The sequence below is a fragment of the Epinephelus fuscoguttatus genome, linkage group LG19, assembly GCF_011397635.1.
Source record: "Epinephelus fuscoguttatus linkage group LG19, E.fuscoguttatus.final_Chr_v1".
Taxonomy (NCBI): domain Eukaryota; kingdom Metazoa; phylum Chordata; class Actinopteri; order Perciformes; family Serranidae; genus Epinephelus; species Epinephelus fuscoguttatus.
The window spans coordinates 7,292,293-7,309,539 of NC_064770.1; the positions used below are offsets into that span (position 1 = coordinate 7,292,293).

At 41.0% G+C, this 17,247-nt stretch overlaps 2 protein-coding genes across 5 annotated transcripts in view; both read right to left on the reverse strand.

Annotated features, from left to right (window-relative positions):
* Positions 1 to 1,158: 1,158 nt before the first annotated feature.
* Positions 1,159 to 2,922, reverse strand: hspb9 (heat shock protein, alpha-crystallin-related, 9). The gene is made up of 2 exons (XM_049561264.1): positions 2,500 to 2,922; positions 1,159 to 1,838 (listed from the first exon to the last, which is right to left on the reverse strand). Exons 1-2 carry the CDS (start codon positions 2,718 to 2,720, stop codon positions 1,376 to 1,378), a joined length of 684 nt encoding a protein of 227 aa, XP_049417221.1. The 5' UTR covers positions 2,721 to 2,922; the 3' UTR covers positions 1,159 to 1,375.
* A 6,349-nt stretch (positions 2,923 to 9,271) lies between these two features.
* LOC125879397 (scavenger receptor cysteine-rich type 1 protein M130-like) overlaps positions 9,272 to 17,247 on the reverse strand; it is an 83,382-nt gene continuing 75,406 nt past the window's right edge. For all 4 annotated transcript variants that reach the window (XM_049561252.1, XM_049561254.1, XM_049561255.1 and 1 more), the window contains 5 exons: positions 16,285 to 16,578; positions 14,527 to 14,820; positions 11,902 to 12,225; positions 10,812 to 10,946; positions 9,272 to 10,644 (listed from right to left, as the gene is read on the reverse strand). In XM_049561252.1, coding sequence (XP_049417209.1) covers positions 10,253 to 10,644; positions 10,812 to 10,946; positions 11,902 to 12,225; positions 14,527 to 14,820; positions 16,285 to 16,578 — 1,439 coding nt within the window. In that variant the 3' untranslated portion in view covers positions 9,272 to 10,252. The remainder of the gene's footprint in view (positions 10,645 to 10,811; positions 10,947 to 11,901; positions 12,226 to 14,526; positions 14,821 to 16,284; positions 16,579 to 17,247) is intronic.

Consider the following 17,247-nt stretch of genomic DNA (forward strand, 5'->3'; position numbering starts at 1 on the left):
AATGAAATAATGAGGCTTTTAGATAACTGTAGCAGTGAAAATTAACACTTACAAACATAATGTTGACTTTTACCTTCCCTTATCCATGCCGTCCATGAGTGAGAATCACGTCCTCCTTTATAATCAGATAAAAAATACATTTATTTTGGGGTGTCGGTGGCTTAGTGGTAGAGCAGGTGCCCCATGTACAAGGCTGTTGCCGCAGCGGCCCGGGTTCGAGTGACGTGGGATCCTAAAATGGTATAGTGGGTGGTACTGGACATTCGGGGCAGGGCTGGGCGTTTAGCCCCACTTTCCTGTGGGCCACAGCCAGGACCCTCTCTGTACAGCCAGCAACATCAGTGTGTGCACCCATTCTCCCTGAGGTCACAGCAGTGGCTATGGCTAAAGCTGATGCTTAGTTGGCCTTCCTGGTCCAGTGACTAGTATTTTTTGATATGTAGTGTAAAATGTCCTGGGCCTTATATTAGCATTAGGTTATGGAGTTGTGATAAACATTGAATTTCTGTAGATGGCACTGTTTCCTTGTCTGTCGAGTCATGTTGGCCATCAGTGCTTGTGATTACTTCCATCTTCCCAAGTTTTGTCATTACTGCAACAGCAAGAGGCAGTGACAAAAAATACAATAAATAATAAGACATAAAAAACCCAATATATTCTACCATACAAAATCACAAAAATAACAAACATATATTCTAACTTAGGAAAAGTGGTACCTTGAAATGCAGATAGCTTTGTTTTTATATACCCAGGTTTTAAGATATCTGCCTCTGAGATTTCTGCAATGCAATGGAGGTCATTGGAATTCATGTTGCTCTGAGCAAAAAATGTTTTCGTGAATATTTGAATGAAAGGCAGGTTGTTTTTCAAAAATCAGTGTTGCTGTTACAGTGGATAATTCCCAGAGAATACTGTTATCAGTTTTCAACAGGACTATTTCTTATTGAAGCAAAATGTCTCTCCTAAAACTGTTAACAACATGTTCTGTAAACTGTCCACTGTCTTGAAAGAAATGCTGCTGTTCAAAAACAAAAAACTAAACTTCACCTACACATGGGATGTCTTATTTTTGTATAAATTGTTTGCTGGCACCATCTGGTGGTCACAAAAGTCCATAATAGTAATGATCTATAATAGAAACCCTGAAATAATAGAAGATTTTTTTTTTTTGAAAATGTGGCACTTTATTTTATTTCAACAGTTTATACAAATTGCAAATAATTATAAAATAAATATTCTCTTCATTTTGTAATGGTAAACTTTACTCATTAAAGACAGTCAAGTGGAAGTTTGTATGTGTGTGGGCATAAAAACATTTTAAACATATGTTTTCATTCAGCGTGTGTGTTTGTGTGGAGTGTGAGTCTGCTGCGCATTAGTCTTTGTGTTCCTCTTCTGTCTTGTCCTTTGTAATGGGAAATTCCAGCGATGTCTTGAACCGAATGGGCACCTCTTGCTCCTCACTGGCTGGCTGCTTGGCGACAGGGGCGTGGATACGCAGCTGTCCATCATCCATCAGGGAACAGGAGAGACCAGACAGATCCAGGTGAGCTGGCAGGTCAATCTTCTGACAGAATCCCATCTGAGACGAGGCCGAGGAGCAGAAGGCGGCGCGGGAGGAGGAGGAGGCGCACGACTGGCTTTCTTCTGCTCCGGCCTGCTTCATGGCCACCACTGCCAGGCTCCGCCCCTCCAGTTTGACTGTGATGTCATTGGGAGCGTAACCCCGAGCATCTAGGGTTACCAGGAGGTCACCGTTGTTTTCTGAGACCTGCTGAGCCGCCTTGTGCAGCTCTGTGCTAGTAGTCTCTCTCTGCTGCTCTTTACCATCACTCACCCTGAAAGAGAATCAGAATCTGGATCAGAATCAAGTGGCAACCTCCGGAGTTAAAAGAATTGTCAAAAGCGGCAGCTCCTCAAATGGCCACTTGAGACTGGCTATTATTTTACACAGTCTATGATCAGAATCAGTTCTGTGACTCCACAGAGGGGCATTGTCTAACCTTTGTTTTTTAACTTAGTTGAATCAGACTGGTTCCTCTCCCCCCCCTTGTATGATAAGTTTAAGCAGATCTAAGCACAGCAATTGTACTCACATGTGGAGCAAAACGACCATACCAAGACCTTAAACAGTAGTGAGTAGTCTGGGTCTGCTCACAAATGTATTATAGCTGAAGAATGAATTGAGGTCAGATCTGGACCAGCAGCAAAGTACATTGCCTTCTTTGGGCAGACCTTCAGGACATTCTTTCTGAGTTTACTTTTTTGCTTCCCCCACAGATACATTCACCCTTCCAACAACTAAAGAGCTGAGTGTCTGTTCTCACAAGCCTTGTAGTGTTACAGTTTGACTTGCTCGAAGACACAGAACCATGGGGAAAACTTTACAATTTATCCACTGATTCTGACCATTGCAATTCAACTATAGGTTTGAAAATGCTGCTACAACAAAGCCAATCAGATGTAACCACCACTGAGTTACACATTTACTGTACATACCTTGCGAAAGTGGAGGGTATGAGGGGCAGCTGGCTAAGTTGGAGCAGTTGAGGCCCAATGTGGAGCTCCCTCAGAAGACTGTCAGCCAGTTTAGCTCTCTGGTTGAAGAAATCTTGCTGCAGTGAAGAGAGAGCCTCGTGACGCAGCGGCCACAGCAGCCGCGCCTGGCTGAAGAAAGGGTCATCGCCGAACAGGCTGGCCAAGGCGTGGTGGGACATCATGTCAGTGTCGGAGGACAGTTCTTGACAAAAATTGACTTTGTTTATAAGACACCTGCGAGTGCTGCGTATTGTAGCCTCTTCGTTTCTTGGTAGAAGATTTTCTCTCTCAGACTTGATTTCTTGAGGCTCTGGTGAAGAGTAAGAACTGACAGCTTCCAGAGGTTAATCTACTTGTGAGTCTTTTGGAGTTTGGAACATTACACGGGACTTCTCTCCTTTATATACTTCAGCTGCTCTGCCCCGTCACTCCCACTGGGCTATTTACACTCCATGAGATCACTGCTGTTTGTTAGCGTGTGTCTGCAAGGTCAGGAATGCCCTGCAACTCATCAAAAGGCTAAAGACAGCTCATGGTCATATCCTGTTTGTGTTTTTGTGCATGTGGCCATGTTCATACTGCAATACTAAATCTGAGTTTAACTTATGATGCAGATACAGATTTCTCAAGCATGTGAAAAATAAACATTAGCTCATTACCTTCATGTAGCAATATGAGAATATGTTGGATGATGGTAAAAAGAAGAGATGGTGTGTAAAATGACTTTAAAAAATGTTAAATTATAATCTCACACAGAATCTTTGTTAAAAGTGACCATTTAATGTCAAGTTTTGACTTGATTAAAGAAAAAAGAAAAGGACAAATACATCCTAATGAACATCAGATCTTGAATAACACTGAATAGTGGCCAACAAAGTTAGGCCAATCATTTTAATCATAATACATATACATATATATACATATATGTGTGTGTGTGTGTGTGTGTGTGTGTGTGTGTGTGTGTGTGTGTGTGTGTGTGTATAGCACATGTATTGGCTGAAATGGATTGTAATATTCATACTTTTTCATTAGTATATAATTACCTCAAACAAAGAATCCTTGTGTTTTTGCTACCAGAATGGACAAATCAAAAACTGGCTCTAGACAGGGCCATTCATGTTTTTGTGTCAGCCACCATTGTTCTCCTACATATTTGGTAGTTGTATCAATCTGCAGCCTCATCATCTAAATCCTATATATATGCATGAATATTGAATGTATGATCAAATTATGAATGAAAAAATGTGCTGCAATTTTGACTCACACCTTCCATCAAAAGGTACAGACTAAACTGTGTTAAATTTGGGGGAAATGCACTCATTGTCTTTCATGCTGAGAGTTAGATAGAAAGATTGATACCACTTTCATGTCTGTAAGCTACATATGTAGCTACAACTAGCAGACGGTTAGCTTAGCTTAGCAAAAAGACTGGAAATGGGGAAACAGCAAGCCTAGCTATGTTCACAGTTAATAAGATATGCATTATGCTATATCTTATTTGTTAAATCTGTACAAAAACTTATGTGTTAAAACCAAAGACTGCATATTAAGATAGACAATGTGTCTCCACTGTATAAAAATAAAGCCAAAATATCCAGGATACTGCCATTATTTAGGGCCAGAATCTGAGCAGTAGCAGTCTCTATTGTATTGACCTATACTACAGCCAGCCACCAGAGGCAGGCCCCCAGGAAGTGTGCCGAGTTAAAGCTAGTTTTTGTAGCGGTCAGATAGTGTAATTACAACTCCATAGTCCCTCATTTGATGCTATTGGGCCCAAAAAGACTTTCTCTCATTGACTCACAATGGGAAAGAGATGTCTGTAAATCAGTGAATACATTTTTAGCTCTACAACCCCCATAAAATGACTCATTTCACAATTAAGATTTAAGCCATGCAATCTGATAACATTTGAAAAGTCTAGCAGAGCTGCAAGATTAAATTATTTTATGCTCATTCAAGTTAGCAAAGAGCTAAACCAGAAGTTGCAAGCTTGGCAGGCAAAAGTCGCTACTGCGCTTGCTTTATGGGCTCAATGATACAGAAGCAGTTTCGATCATCCGGGTAATCCCACAGAAATAGAACTTTTTAGGCTTTGTGTGCCACAGCACAACATTAATAGGAATAACAGGGTCTCCCTGCCAATGCTGTATCCAATCTCTTGATACATCAATAACCAGGGGGTAATCAAGCAATTGGCTTTGTTTTTGGGGAAATGTAATGTCGTCCATATTGGTCCATATATGGTCTATGGTTAAAATACCATGTGATTTCAAGTAATTTAATCATTATTCAGCTTTCAAGAGTCTCAATGTTCCTGGCAACCTCACAGTGATGACAAGACTTCAGGAAGTGACTGCACCTTGCCTAGAAGTAGTTGGCACATAACCCTGTAAAATGTCATCTCATCTCTGTATGTCCTTGCCTAAGTTTCTGTGAATTCGTGCCCACTCACATCTTTTCATTGACTATATGAATCAGACTTCAGCAGCTGTTCAGACCTGAGCGTGTCGACCAGCAGTGTGAACAAAACCTCCTTGTCTGAGGTTACAGGGCTTCATCACTGCTTCTTCCAGGGATGAGCTCAGAGCGTTAACATTTACCAGAGTCTGTCTACACATGTGTGTGTGTGTGTGTGTTTGTGTGTGAAGCAGGCATGCTGACATTACAAGGAGCCTGTGTCATATCTATTTGTGGCTGTCTTTTGGCGTTATACTGTAAAACTGCCTTCGTATTATTGGCTCAAACAGTGAACCCACTCGCATGTGATTGGCTGAAAACAGCTGCTACACTGTGGCATTTCTCACTACTGCTTCTCACTGTGTGCTGGGACAAAATAGTCAAAACAATATCTATTACTCTGATATGTTTTTGTAATCCTCTCCAACAGTATTAGTGTTGATGAATTAATGTAATTTTGTACAATCTCAAAACATTTAACACCACTGTTGCTGAGCGTGTTATATTTTGTTGACAGGGTCACAAATGTGTTGATTTAGCTGGGGTCATTTTTAGGCTCTTTAGTTGTATTTGATTACTGGCATTGGATAGATTAAGACATCATGAGACTGGAAAAGAAGAGAGATAGTAATATTTTAGTCATCTAGAGGGCTACAACAAAAATAGATAAGTGTGTCACTGAACCAGGGGATGCCAGGGACAGAAATAGAAAGGGAGATTCAAGATAGCTGCCGATTCCTCAGCTCTAAATTACTGAGTTATTATTGCACCACCAGGCCCAGTCCAGGCATTATTTATGGTTGTATGAGACCACCCATCTTAAAACTCGCCATGGTCATATCTGAGTTATACATGCATGTGCAAAAAGAAGACAAGAATACTTACAAAAAAAAAAAACAACTAAGAAATTTATTTGAATAAAATATACATATATTATAAGATACATTCAACATAAAATACTTGAATTTACATTTTACCTTTGAAACATTAATACTTTTTTTTTTTCAAAGGTATGTATACAAATGAAGCAAATAAAACTGAGGAGTAGTTTCACATATAAAGTGGAATGATGCCTATTTTCAAAATTCAAATGTTATTCCTATGGTCAAAGAAAGTCCAAAAATATAAGTTAACATGAACAATGCTCTCTCAAATCCAAAAACTAGAATGCTGAAACTCAAATTTGTAATGTTACAGTGTATAAAGTCTGAAGCTTCTCCATGGACAATGAATATGATAAAGATGTTCGAGATGACACTGGGAGCACCCAGGGGAATGTTCTTTTCTGTTTTACACTAAAATAGAATAAAACTCACTAGGGTATAAAAAAGAAAACAAACATCTTGTGGGTCCAAAAAATCAGGCTCCCATTCATTGTCTATGGGCAGCTCCAGACTATATACCCTATGACATCATGAGTGTGAGACTTCCTTCTCTGGTTGCTGGCTTTAAGAGAGAGTAGCTCATGTTCACAAATACTGATTGAACTTTCCCAGGGAATAACACATTGAAATTCTTAATTTGGGTTCCCCTTTAAAGGGAAATTTCGGTTTATTTCAACCTGTCTCCTATCGTCCTAAATTTGTTTCAAGTGATTAGTGACATAGAAATAATAGTTAGCATGTTAGCCGTTAGCCAAGATACAGCCGTAGCGTCAGACCTGTTAAAACGTAAGTGAACGGGCATACTTCAAGTGCAAAGTTAGTCCACTAAACAAGCTTTTTTTCCACAAAGACCGCCTCATATCATTAGGATTAATGTCAGAGAACATAGACAACGACATGTAAATGTGTTATCTTACTTTAACAGTGTGCTGCCATGTTTGTTTATCCCTCTAGCTCTGCTTTCCAAAGCGCAGCCGAAATATATCTCGCCAGCTCTAGATAAAGCCCAGCTGGACATCATGGATACTTACTCCAGGTGGAGGTGTCTCGTCCTCGGTTACATCCAGACCTTGAAAATAAGGCTGCAACCGGTCCCATTCCTTGCAACAGAGGCATTCCTCTTCTGTGGGCACTGGAGCACAGCATTCACAGGTACACCACCAATCTCCAGAGCTACGCAGCCTTGCAGCAGCCATTCCTCCTCTCTCGTCCTCTACCTGTTGTGCCTCTCTCTCTCCTCCTCCTCCTCCGTTCAGGCTACTGTCCGGTTCCGCCTTCCAGCTGTTGCTGCTTGTTCAGGCACGCTATGAGATCGCTGCTTGTTCTTGCAATATTTCGGCCGCGTTTTGGAAAGCAGAGCTACATTGTAAACAAACATGGCACCACACCGGTAAGGTAAGACAACACGTTTACATGTCGTTTTCTATATGTTCTCTGACATTTATCCTAATGATATGAGGCGGTCTTTGTGGAAAAAAAGCTTGTTTAGTGGACTAACTTTACACTTGAAGGGATGCCCGTTCACTTACGTTTTAACAGGTCTGACGCTACGGCTATATCTAGGCTAACGGCTAACATGCTAACTATTATTTCTATGTCACTAGTGACTTGAAACAAATTTAGGACGATAGGAGACAGGTTGAAATAAACTGAAATTTCCCTTTAAGAAACACACTTATCATCTTTCTTGCTGAAAGTTGGATAGGAAGACAACCTCAGAACCCATCTACTATCATCTGATGGTGATAAAACCTCTGGGGTTGAGGGCCAATATTTCAGGCTGACCAGGCATAGTCATATCCAGGCCAAGACTTCCTCTTCCATGCACTGGTCACTGGTCAAAACTGATATAAAGTTAAACTGTCAGATGACAGCCGATGGGTTCCAAGATTGCATTTTGACATGTGTTTCGCCTCTCCTCGTGGACTGTTTAATTGACATTCAAATGCGATTGGTTAGTACTAATCAGACTATAAACAGACTACAAAGAAAAAACAGAAACTAATTCGATACCAGGATCTTGTCTCATTGCCTACAGATTCTGCATACATATGCACAATCTGTTCATAGGGACTGATGAAAAGATAGATACCACTCTATCTTGAGTGGTATTAATTTTTTCATCTAACTCTCAATAAGAAAGTGGAAAGTTTATTCCTATTGCTTTGTTAACATAAGAAGCTAAATGAAGTTGTAGATTAGCCAGTAAGATAAAATAACATAAAGAGAATGATGTGATCAACCAGGGTGACCAGGACTTAATTGAAATACATTAAAACGCGGTTTCAAAGAACCATGATGAACTTGGGTGGTTCAATGAAAAACACAGCTTTACTTCTTCAAAAACATTCATTCATCATTCATTCATTTTCCATATTGTTTATCCTGTTGGGGGGTAGCAGGGGGGCTGGAGCCTATCCCAGCTGACACTGGGCAACAGGCGGGGTACACCCTGGACAAGTCGCCAGACTATCGCAGGGCTGACACGTATAGAGGCAGACAACCATTCACACTATCTACACCAGTTTAAAGTGACCAGTTAACCTAACTTGCATGTGGACTGTGGGAGGAAGCCGGAGTACCCTGATAGAGTCCACACGGGGAGAACATGCAAACTCAGTACAGAGGGGCTGCCCCACAGGAGTTAATATATTATGTGTATGATAAAACATCTAAATTATTTTTTTGCATACTTTTTAAAAACTTTATACACATTGCTGGATTAACACGTTAGGGGGGCACAGGTCTACTATTTACTGCCAGGCACCTGTTGACTACATATAATGAAGCTTCATCATATGTCCAGTAGGGATGCAACAGTCCTTGATAAAATATTGAACAGTTCGATCCGCCCTGCACGGATCAATACGCCCTTATGGACTGTGGGTTTTCGGTTTTGCAGTTAATTTTGCATTGATGCTTTACAGGCCACTGTGTGTGTGCCTATCCACAGGCCAAGTCTATGGATGTATAAAGAGAACGGCCGAGTCAGCCTGCTGCACAAAAGCCCTCCCGGCAACTTAATGTCCAATCACTGTTGTGGCTCCGCCCACTCACTCCCTCACACTGTTGTGAAAAAACAAACAAAGAGAGCCATGGCAAGCGCAAGCGGAGGAGTTGAGAGACAGAAGTTTGAAGATGCATTGGCTTCATACAAATCTCTGGTGTGGGATTTCACTGACTGCAAATGTTGCTTGAAACATGCACCCCTACCATTATATTAGGGGTGCTACTGCCACCCTACCATTATATTAGGGGTGCTACTGCCACCCTACCATTATATTAGGGGTGCTACTGCCACCCTACCATTATATTAGGTGTGCTACTGCCACCCTACCATTATATTAGGGGTGCTACTGCCACCCTACCATTATATTAGGTGTGCTACTGCCACCCTACCATTATATTAGGGGGACGCCCCACCCTGTACCTTGTCCTTTTATTAAACAAACTAAATAGCGATTTTGTGTATCCATATAAGTAATCCCAAACTTCAGTTCTTAAGTCAAAACAGCAAGTAAGGTGGACCCTGTGAACTGACATCACCAGCACTGGAAAATAGAACATGCTCAGTGCCGCTCCGCCCTAACAGTTCCTCTGATGGTGACATATTGTACATATGATTCTTAGATTCTAGGAGAGAATGATGTTGCTCATGATATAAGGTGGCTTGTGGGTGTAACCGCTGGGTTAGGCTAATGTTTGCTATGTTAGCTGCAACATCATAATGTGAATTTAATGCCATAAGCCTCACACACTGTTGTTGTGGACTGACTACTTGATGGAAACAGTTATAGAGTACATATTTGGTATTTTGTGTGGATTGTCAGCTGCTGCGACCTGACATTAAACATAACATTAGTTAAGTTCAGGCTGCTCTTCATTTTCAAGTTAGCTGCTGTTGTCCAACTCCATGGAAACAGGTCGTACCACTATGTTTGGTCTAGTTGGCTTAAAAAACATTACTGTCTGTGGTTCTTTGTGTCTCATCAAAACTCTCTAACTCCATTTTATCAACACTTAACTAGTCTGAAGTACAGTGTTGTACCCAGCACTCCTCGTAAACTACCATTCTGGTGATGTCACAAACTAGCTTGTTGAAAGATGGCTGCACCCTGATAATGAGAAATGATATGCAATCTACCTTTTTTTTTTTTTTTTTTTGTTAGCAAATCTAGATGCAAGTTTGATTACAGTGCTATATCTTGTCTAAGGTAAAAATCCAATGAACCTCAGACCTAGTTTTCAGTGTTTCATCTCCACTTTAAGATTTCAACATTCCATTTATTTGGTGAAATTGATCGCAGAGGGTCAAAAAATTAGTCCTTTTTCCATGGCAACCATTGTGACACTGATGACCACTGGACACCTCAAAAGTTTTGATAAATATCCTCTTCTTCTCCATAGCTGGACACAGTTTGTTCATCAAAGGGCTGGTTTACATTTTCATAGATGTTTTCATCATCACTGGTTTCTTCTTCATCTTCTTCGTCCTCTTCTTCTTCCTCTCCCGTGCTCTCCTCGACACTGAAACAGTCCTCCTTGGCTTTTATGAAATTTTCATGGGGGCATGCTTCCTCATAATTGTGATCGTCATCACTCTCTGGATCCTCATAATCATTAATCTCCTGTTCCTCCACTCTCGCCGCTCCATCTTTGAGTTTCCTCTTGGTTTCCATTGGATCAGCATTCTCATAGTCATCCTCCTCACCCTCATCCTCATCCTCATCACTTCCGTAAACGTTCCTGACTCTGAGAGGCACTGAAACACAAGCATCAGGACAAAAATGTGTCATGAGCATCAGAATAAAGTCTTTGTAAGCATTCAAACACAAATGTTGTGATGAAAGTGTATCAAGAAAAAAGGAAAACAATCAGAAACAATTAGTCTTTTCATGTAATGCACTGTGTGTCCTGGTGAACACAGACTTTGAGTTTGGACGAGAGTTCCAGGCCGCTTGGTTTGTTGTCTTCTCTTGTAGACCAGACAGACCACTATCAAGACCAGCAGGACCAACAGCAGACCCCCAGCAGCTACTGAGGAGACCAGTGGCAACAAAGGCACTGGGAAAGAAAAAAAAAGTTTATCCTGAAAACTGTGTCCATTTTTATCATAGGATTAACAATCTGTTCTATATACATTTAAACATCTCAAAGTAACAAGCCTTACGGCCTATTTCCACCAGATGCGTGTTGGTTGCGTCTCCGCTCCGGCACGGCAGCGGAGCCGATAACAAATGAAGGGATTCTGTCCACAGAACTACTGTCAGACAGCTTTTATTTTGACACTGACACAGGAAGTGTTGAGTTCAAAATAAATGTTAATATTCTTTTATGTCTGTGACTGACATGAACATTGAAACAGTGTTGAATGGTGGTACAATGTCAATATGATTATCAAAATTCCATTTTCACTGCCTCTTTTTGCTGAAAACAGCACATTAACAGTCTACCTCATTGCAAGTGACGGTGAAATGTCCAGGCTGATGTCACCTTTGTCAAAATACCCACTAGAGATCTCATCCCCCCTGATTCCTGTTCAATTTAAGGATGAGCTCTCTTAAACTCAGGAGTGATGCACTGGATATTTTAAAGTTTGCCTTCCACTCATCATTGACAAATATTCCACTCTGGAAAGTGTTCCTGGGCTGAGGTATCTTTCACTTTACCAGCAGCTGGAAAGCAACACACAAGAGCTCCAAAGTGGCAGCCTTTATTAACTGACAACAGGCCTTTTGAGTTGGGAAAAGGGGGGGCTGGCATCCCACATATTTATGAAATGACCAAAATGTGTCAACCCTTGGTACCTGCCAACCCTCTCCATCTCTCCTGAGGTGGAGTCTGGACCAAGGTGCTGTTGGTTTTGCTACTCTCAGCTTTACTGGGAGTCCCATTGTCTGTTAGTTAGCGGCTGTGCTGCTGATGCAGCCATATACAGTAAGTGCAGTAGTAGTCTATGTATCATTCAGCTATTGTTCATTAAACACAACGTTTAGTTTAAATTCTACATTCTACTTACTTTTAATGATGACACTAATGGGTGCTTTCTGTGTAGAACTGAATTTCCTTGAGGACAGTGTGACTTCATACACACAGCTGTAGTTTCCCTGGTGTTCATACTCAGCTACAGGAAAGGTAAAGGAGGCTGAGTGGTTGACTGCTGGCTTGGTGTCAGTGATGTTGGAGTTAGAGGAGATGAGAGACAATACTCCTCCAGGATAAAAGGAGGAAGTGGTGCAGGTGAAGATGAAGCTGTAACCCCTGGTGACCTCTGCTCCTTTAGGACTCCAGACCAGCCCTCTGTTAGGAGATGTCAGGGAGATGTTGGGCTGCTGCAGTGGCACTGAGGACAAAAGAGACAACAGTGTCAAGACAATATTAAATTTGTGCTCTTATGAATCAGTAAAGATTGCATAAAAAAATTATATCCAGAAAAAAAGTGAAAATTAGTGTTTATTAACCCTTTATTAAACAAAGATGTTTTTTTACTCTTATTACATATTACTTACGGTGAATATTACAGTGTAAATGCACCCTGTAGAATATTCTTGTAACAAACAAATGGTATGTTAACATTCAGTGATTCTCTCCAAAGCTCACTGTGTGTCTCCTTTGAGTCTGACAAACTTCAGTTGAGTGCATTTCCTCTATTAACAAAGCTCATTTTTGAAATATTTCCAATGCCAGAAATATATTTCTGGTTGAGTATTGAAATCCTGAACTAACTTTATTTGCATAGATACAGTCACATTTAAAGATATACTGGGCCCTGCATGCAACAACAATTCTAAAATTGTTGGTTTCGGGCATGGGCGTTGTTAGACCTGGGCATTCCCGGCTATAGCCCTGGATCTTTTGGGCTCTGCCCCGGATCTTTTAAGCCTCCGTTTTTTTGTGTTTTTTTTTTTTCCTAATAAAGCACTTCATTTCCAACTTAAAGTCCACAGCATGGGAGCACAACAGACAGCAGCACACACAGCACAGCAGCACACAACACTCTCACTGTCACACTAGCTTACATGGCATAGTCAGAATGATAACTTGTTACAATTTTTAAGTGCAACGTCAGCAGGCTACTCTGTATTACAATTGTATTTATTGTGCATACCGAGTCGCTGCGTTTTACTTTGTCTTGTACACATACAACTGTCCGTTTCGTTTTTTTCATGTATTTCCCACTGCAAACTGACTCACACACACACACCATCTAAATGTGAAGCAGATTTTCTCTTCTGTGCTTTGGAGGCTCGTATCTCCGCAACGGATTGGTCAATTTGAGTGACTGACACTTAGTTCGATTTGTTAGAGCCAATAGAATGACGCTATACTGACCAAAACGAGATTGACAGCACTGTAAGCCAATCAGAGTCAGCAGAACGCCGTTGTGGGGGAGGTGCCGGCTGCTGAATGCGGTCATTGTTATGCTCCCCCCCGGGTGCATGTCAGCCTACCGGGACATACCCTGTTTTACCAGCACAATAAACTTTTCACAGCCAAACAACAAAGGTAAGAGAAATTTTACAACTATCGTACGGCAAAACGATCTCTGTTGTTCTTCTTCTTTGGCCTCTATCTCTCTGATGCTTTGGTGTAGCGTGCTTTGGCGGATATGTGTGGAAACAGCGGAGTCTCTGCTTTCATTTGAGGTGTATGCTGTGTGTTTTGCATAACGTGGTGTCGAGTTAGAGCCCGAAATATACCAAGTGGGTCGGCATATTGGTGCTGTATGGAGTTTGATTTGTTGTTATTCATTTAGTTGTTGTTTGAACTGTGTTTGAGCATTTAAAAAGGGTTTATACAGCCTTATAGCCCAGTATCTACTGTTGAATTTGATGTGCAACATCACTGTATTCTTCGTGATTAGCGCATTGTTTCACACTGTGTTTGCAAAGTCGTTCTCAAAGTCCCCAATTGGGGGACTTTCGGGTTTAACTTTAACCAACAGTTAGGGCAACCCAATAATAGAAGACGAGTGTTCATTCTTTGTCAAAATTCTTTGTCAAAATGCGTTAAAATCACATGTTTAACAGGGAATTATTCAAAATTTACAAAAATTTTTTATTCAAAAATAATCCCCATGTGCAAAACCCCAGGTTTCTTAATGTTCTGAAACAGGCCTCCAGTAAGTGAGCCGGGCTTTGAAGCCAGGTTTCGTTGTGGCCAAACTGTGATACTGCAATATCTGGTGTCTGTCACGTGATGCCCCGTGGTCCAAAAAGACTTTTTCTCATTGGCTTACAAGGTGAAAGAGATGTCTGTGAATCAGTGGCCAAATTTATTTGAGCATCACAACCCCTGCAAAATGATTCCTTTCACTATCAGGATTTAATCCATTTGATCCCATTACATTTTGGAAGCCTAGAAGAGCAGCATGATTAAATCAATTTTATCTCCATTCAAGTTAGCGGAGCACTAAGCTTGAAGTTTTGCCGTTCAGCCATCGAAGTAAGACGCACTTGGGGCCTGCTCTACTGGCCGCACAGTGCAGAAATAGTGTCCATCATCCCTGGATTATCAGGTGATTTAATTAAATAGTTTTGCTATGTTAAAATACAACATTTACTTTTGATTGAATAATCTTGGTATTGCTATTCTGCCTTCTTAGTTGTGTTGTGTTATTTTATTCATTCACTAATTTCCTTACCAGCAACAGAGAGTCTGACAGAGTCGCTTGAGGGGGAGCTGAAGTCTCGACTTGAAACCGTCGTCTGATACTGACACTGGTACGATCCTTCATTGTCAAAGTCCACTTGGACGATGTTAAAAGTAGCCGAGTTGGTACTTGATGTTTGAGTCTTCCTGAATGAGCCTGAGGTCTGCTGCAGAATGAATGTCCCACCTAAATGCTGAGTTGAGATTGAACAAGTGATGCTGACATCCTGCCCCCAAGTAACCTCACCAACAGGATTCATAGAGACGCTGGGTTTTGGGAGAATCACTGAAAAAAATAACACAATGATAAATAGATTGAATATGAACTGTTTTCTTTAGTTTGCTGAATTTCCTTTTAAGTCAAAGTAATACATATTTTTGGGGGGTTTCCTACGAAGTGGACAACAGCCTGGTCACTAGAAGAAAATGTTGGCATTGAGCATTTCTGGAAACCACAAATAAATTACATTTGCATGTTTTACACGTATCATATTAACGTTTCTTCAGAGATATAATATATGAGCTGACTTAATCATCCAGATATGGAGAGGATAGTGGATGGTTTGTCACATGAGCAAGACACCTTCAGGGCTGATGAGTGAAGTCAATGCAGAAGTGCCAACAACTGCAGTGCATCATCTGGCCACTTGGCTGACAAACACAGCAAATCCCCATAGACTCCCATGTTAAAATGCCCAACTATACAGCTCAAATAAACGTGTTTCCAGCCTGGTGCAAAAACCGGTTTCGGTCCCTATGGCTTATTTCGTCGTTAATGACAACTGTAGGGGGGGTGAATATTTTTTTTTATAATGATCCCATTTAAATGTTATTACTTATTAAGGCATAAAGTTCTGCATAATTAAGCCGTGGCCATTTTGACTGACAGGCTGTCAGCCAGGCCTCACCGTAGGCCACTCAACTTGACCTCTTTGCTGTGCTTGACACGCTGGATCCAGCTGGACGTGGCCTTTCTGAGATTTTTTTTGTACACATATCAGACAACAGATATGACAAGCCTGAATGTGTTTTATCAATATGACGCTCAGTCTAACAGAGGACCTATCATGCTTTTCATATTTTATGTCTTAAAGGCCTCTAGAGAGTTACAATGAAGGATGTTCATATTAAACGTGGCCAAAGTTTCAAATAATGAGGTGAACATATGTAGAAATAATCCCCATGTGCAAAACCCCAGGTTTCTTAATGTTCTGAAACAGGCCTCCAGTAAGTGAGCCGGGCTTTGAAGCCAGGTTTCGTTGTGGCCAAACTGTGATACTGCAATATCTGGTGTCTGTCACGTGATGCCCCGTGGTCCAAAAAGACTTTTTCTCATTGGCTTACAAGGTGAAAGAGATGTCTGTGAATCAGTGGCCAAATTTATTTGAGCATCACAACCCCTGCAAAATGATTCCTTTCACTATCAGGATTTAATCCATTTGATCCCATTACATTTCGGAAGCCTAGAAGAGCAGCATGATTAAATCAATTTTATCTCCATTCAAGTTAGCGGAGCACTAAGCTTGAAGTTTTGCCGTTCAGCCATCGAAGTAAGACGCACTTGGGGCCTGCTCTACTGGCCGCACAGTGCGGAAATAGTGTCCATCATCCCTGGATTATCAGGGTGATTTAATTAAATAGTCTTGCTATGTTAAAATACAACATTTACTTTTGTTTGAATAATCTTGGTATTGCTATTCTGCCTTCTTAGTTGTGTTGTGTTATTTTATTCATTCACTAATTTCCTTACCAGCAACAGAGAGTCTGACAGAGTCGCTTGAGGGGGAGCTGAAGTCTCGACTTGGTCCCTTTGTCTGATACTGACACTGGTACGATCCTTCATTGTCAAAGTCCACTTGGACGATGTTAAAAGTAGCCGAGTTGGTACTTGATGTTTGAGTCTTCCTGAATGAGCCTGAGGTCTGCTGCAGAATGAATGTCCCACCTAAATGCTGAGTTGAGATTGAACAAGTGATGCTGACATCCTGACCCCAAGTAACCTCACCAACAGGATTCACAGAGACGCTGGGTTTTGGGAGAATCACTGAAAAAAATAACACAGTGTCAGAATGATAAATAGATTGAATATGAACTGTTTTCTTTAGTTTGCTAAATTTCCTTTTAAGCCAAAGTAATACATGTTTTTGGGGGGTTTCCTATGAAGTGGACAACAGCCTGGTCACTAGAAGAAAATGTTGGCATTGAACATTTCTGGAAACCACAAATAAATTACATTTGCATGTTTTACACGTATCATATTAACGTTTCTTCAGAGATATAATATATGAGCTGACTTAATCATCCAGATATGGAGAGGATAGTGGATGGTTTGTCACATGAGCAAGACACCTTCAGGGCTGATGAGTGAAGCCAATGCAGAAGTGCCAACAACTGCAGTGCATCATCTGGCCACTTGGCTGACAAACACAGCAAATCCCCATAGACTCCCATGTTAAAATGCCCAACTATACAGCTCAAATAAACATGTTTCCAGCCTGGTGCAAAAACCGGTTTCGGTCCCTATGGCTTATTTCGTCATTAATGACAACTGTACGAGGGCTGAATATTTTTTTATAATGATCCCGTTTAAATGTTATTAAGGCATAAAGTTCTGCATAATTAAGCCGTGGCCATTTTGACTGACAGGTTGTCACCCAGGCCTCACCGTAGGCCACTCAACTTGACCTCTTTGCTGTGTTTGACATGTCGGATC

Excerpts from the sequence above, each read along its gene's own strand:
- hspb9 (XM_049561264.1), bottom strand. The coding sequence starts at position 2,720 with ATGATGTCCCACCACGCCTTGGCCAGCCTGTTCGGCGATGACCCTTTC. Across the intron at positions 1,839-2,499 it reads ATACCCTCCACTTTCGCAAG|GGTGAGTGATGGTAAAGAGC; the intron begins GTATGTACAGTA and ends ATTCTCTTTCAG.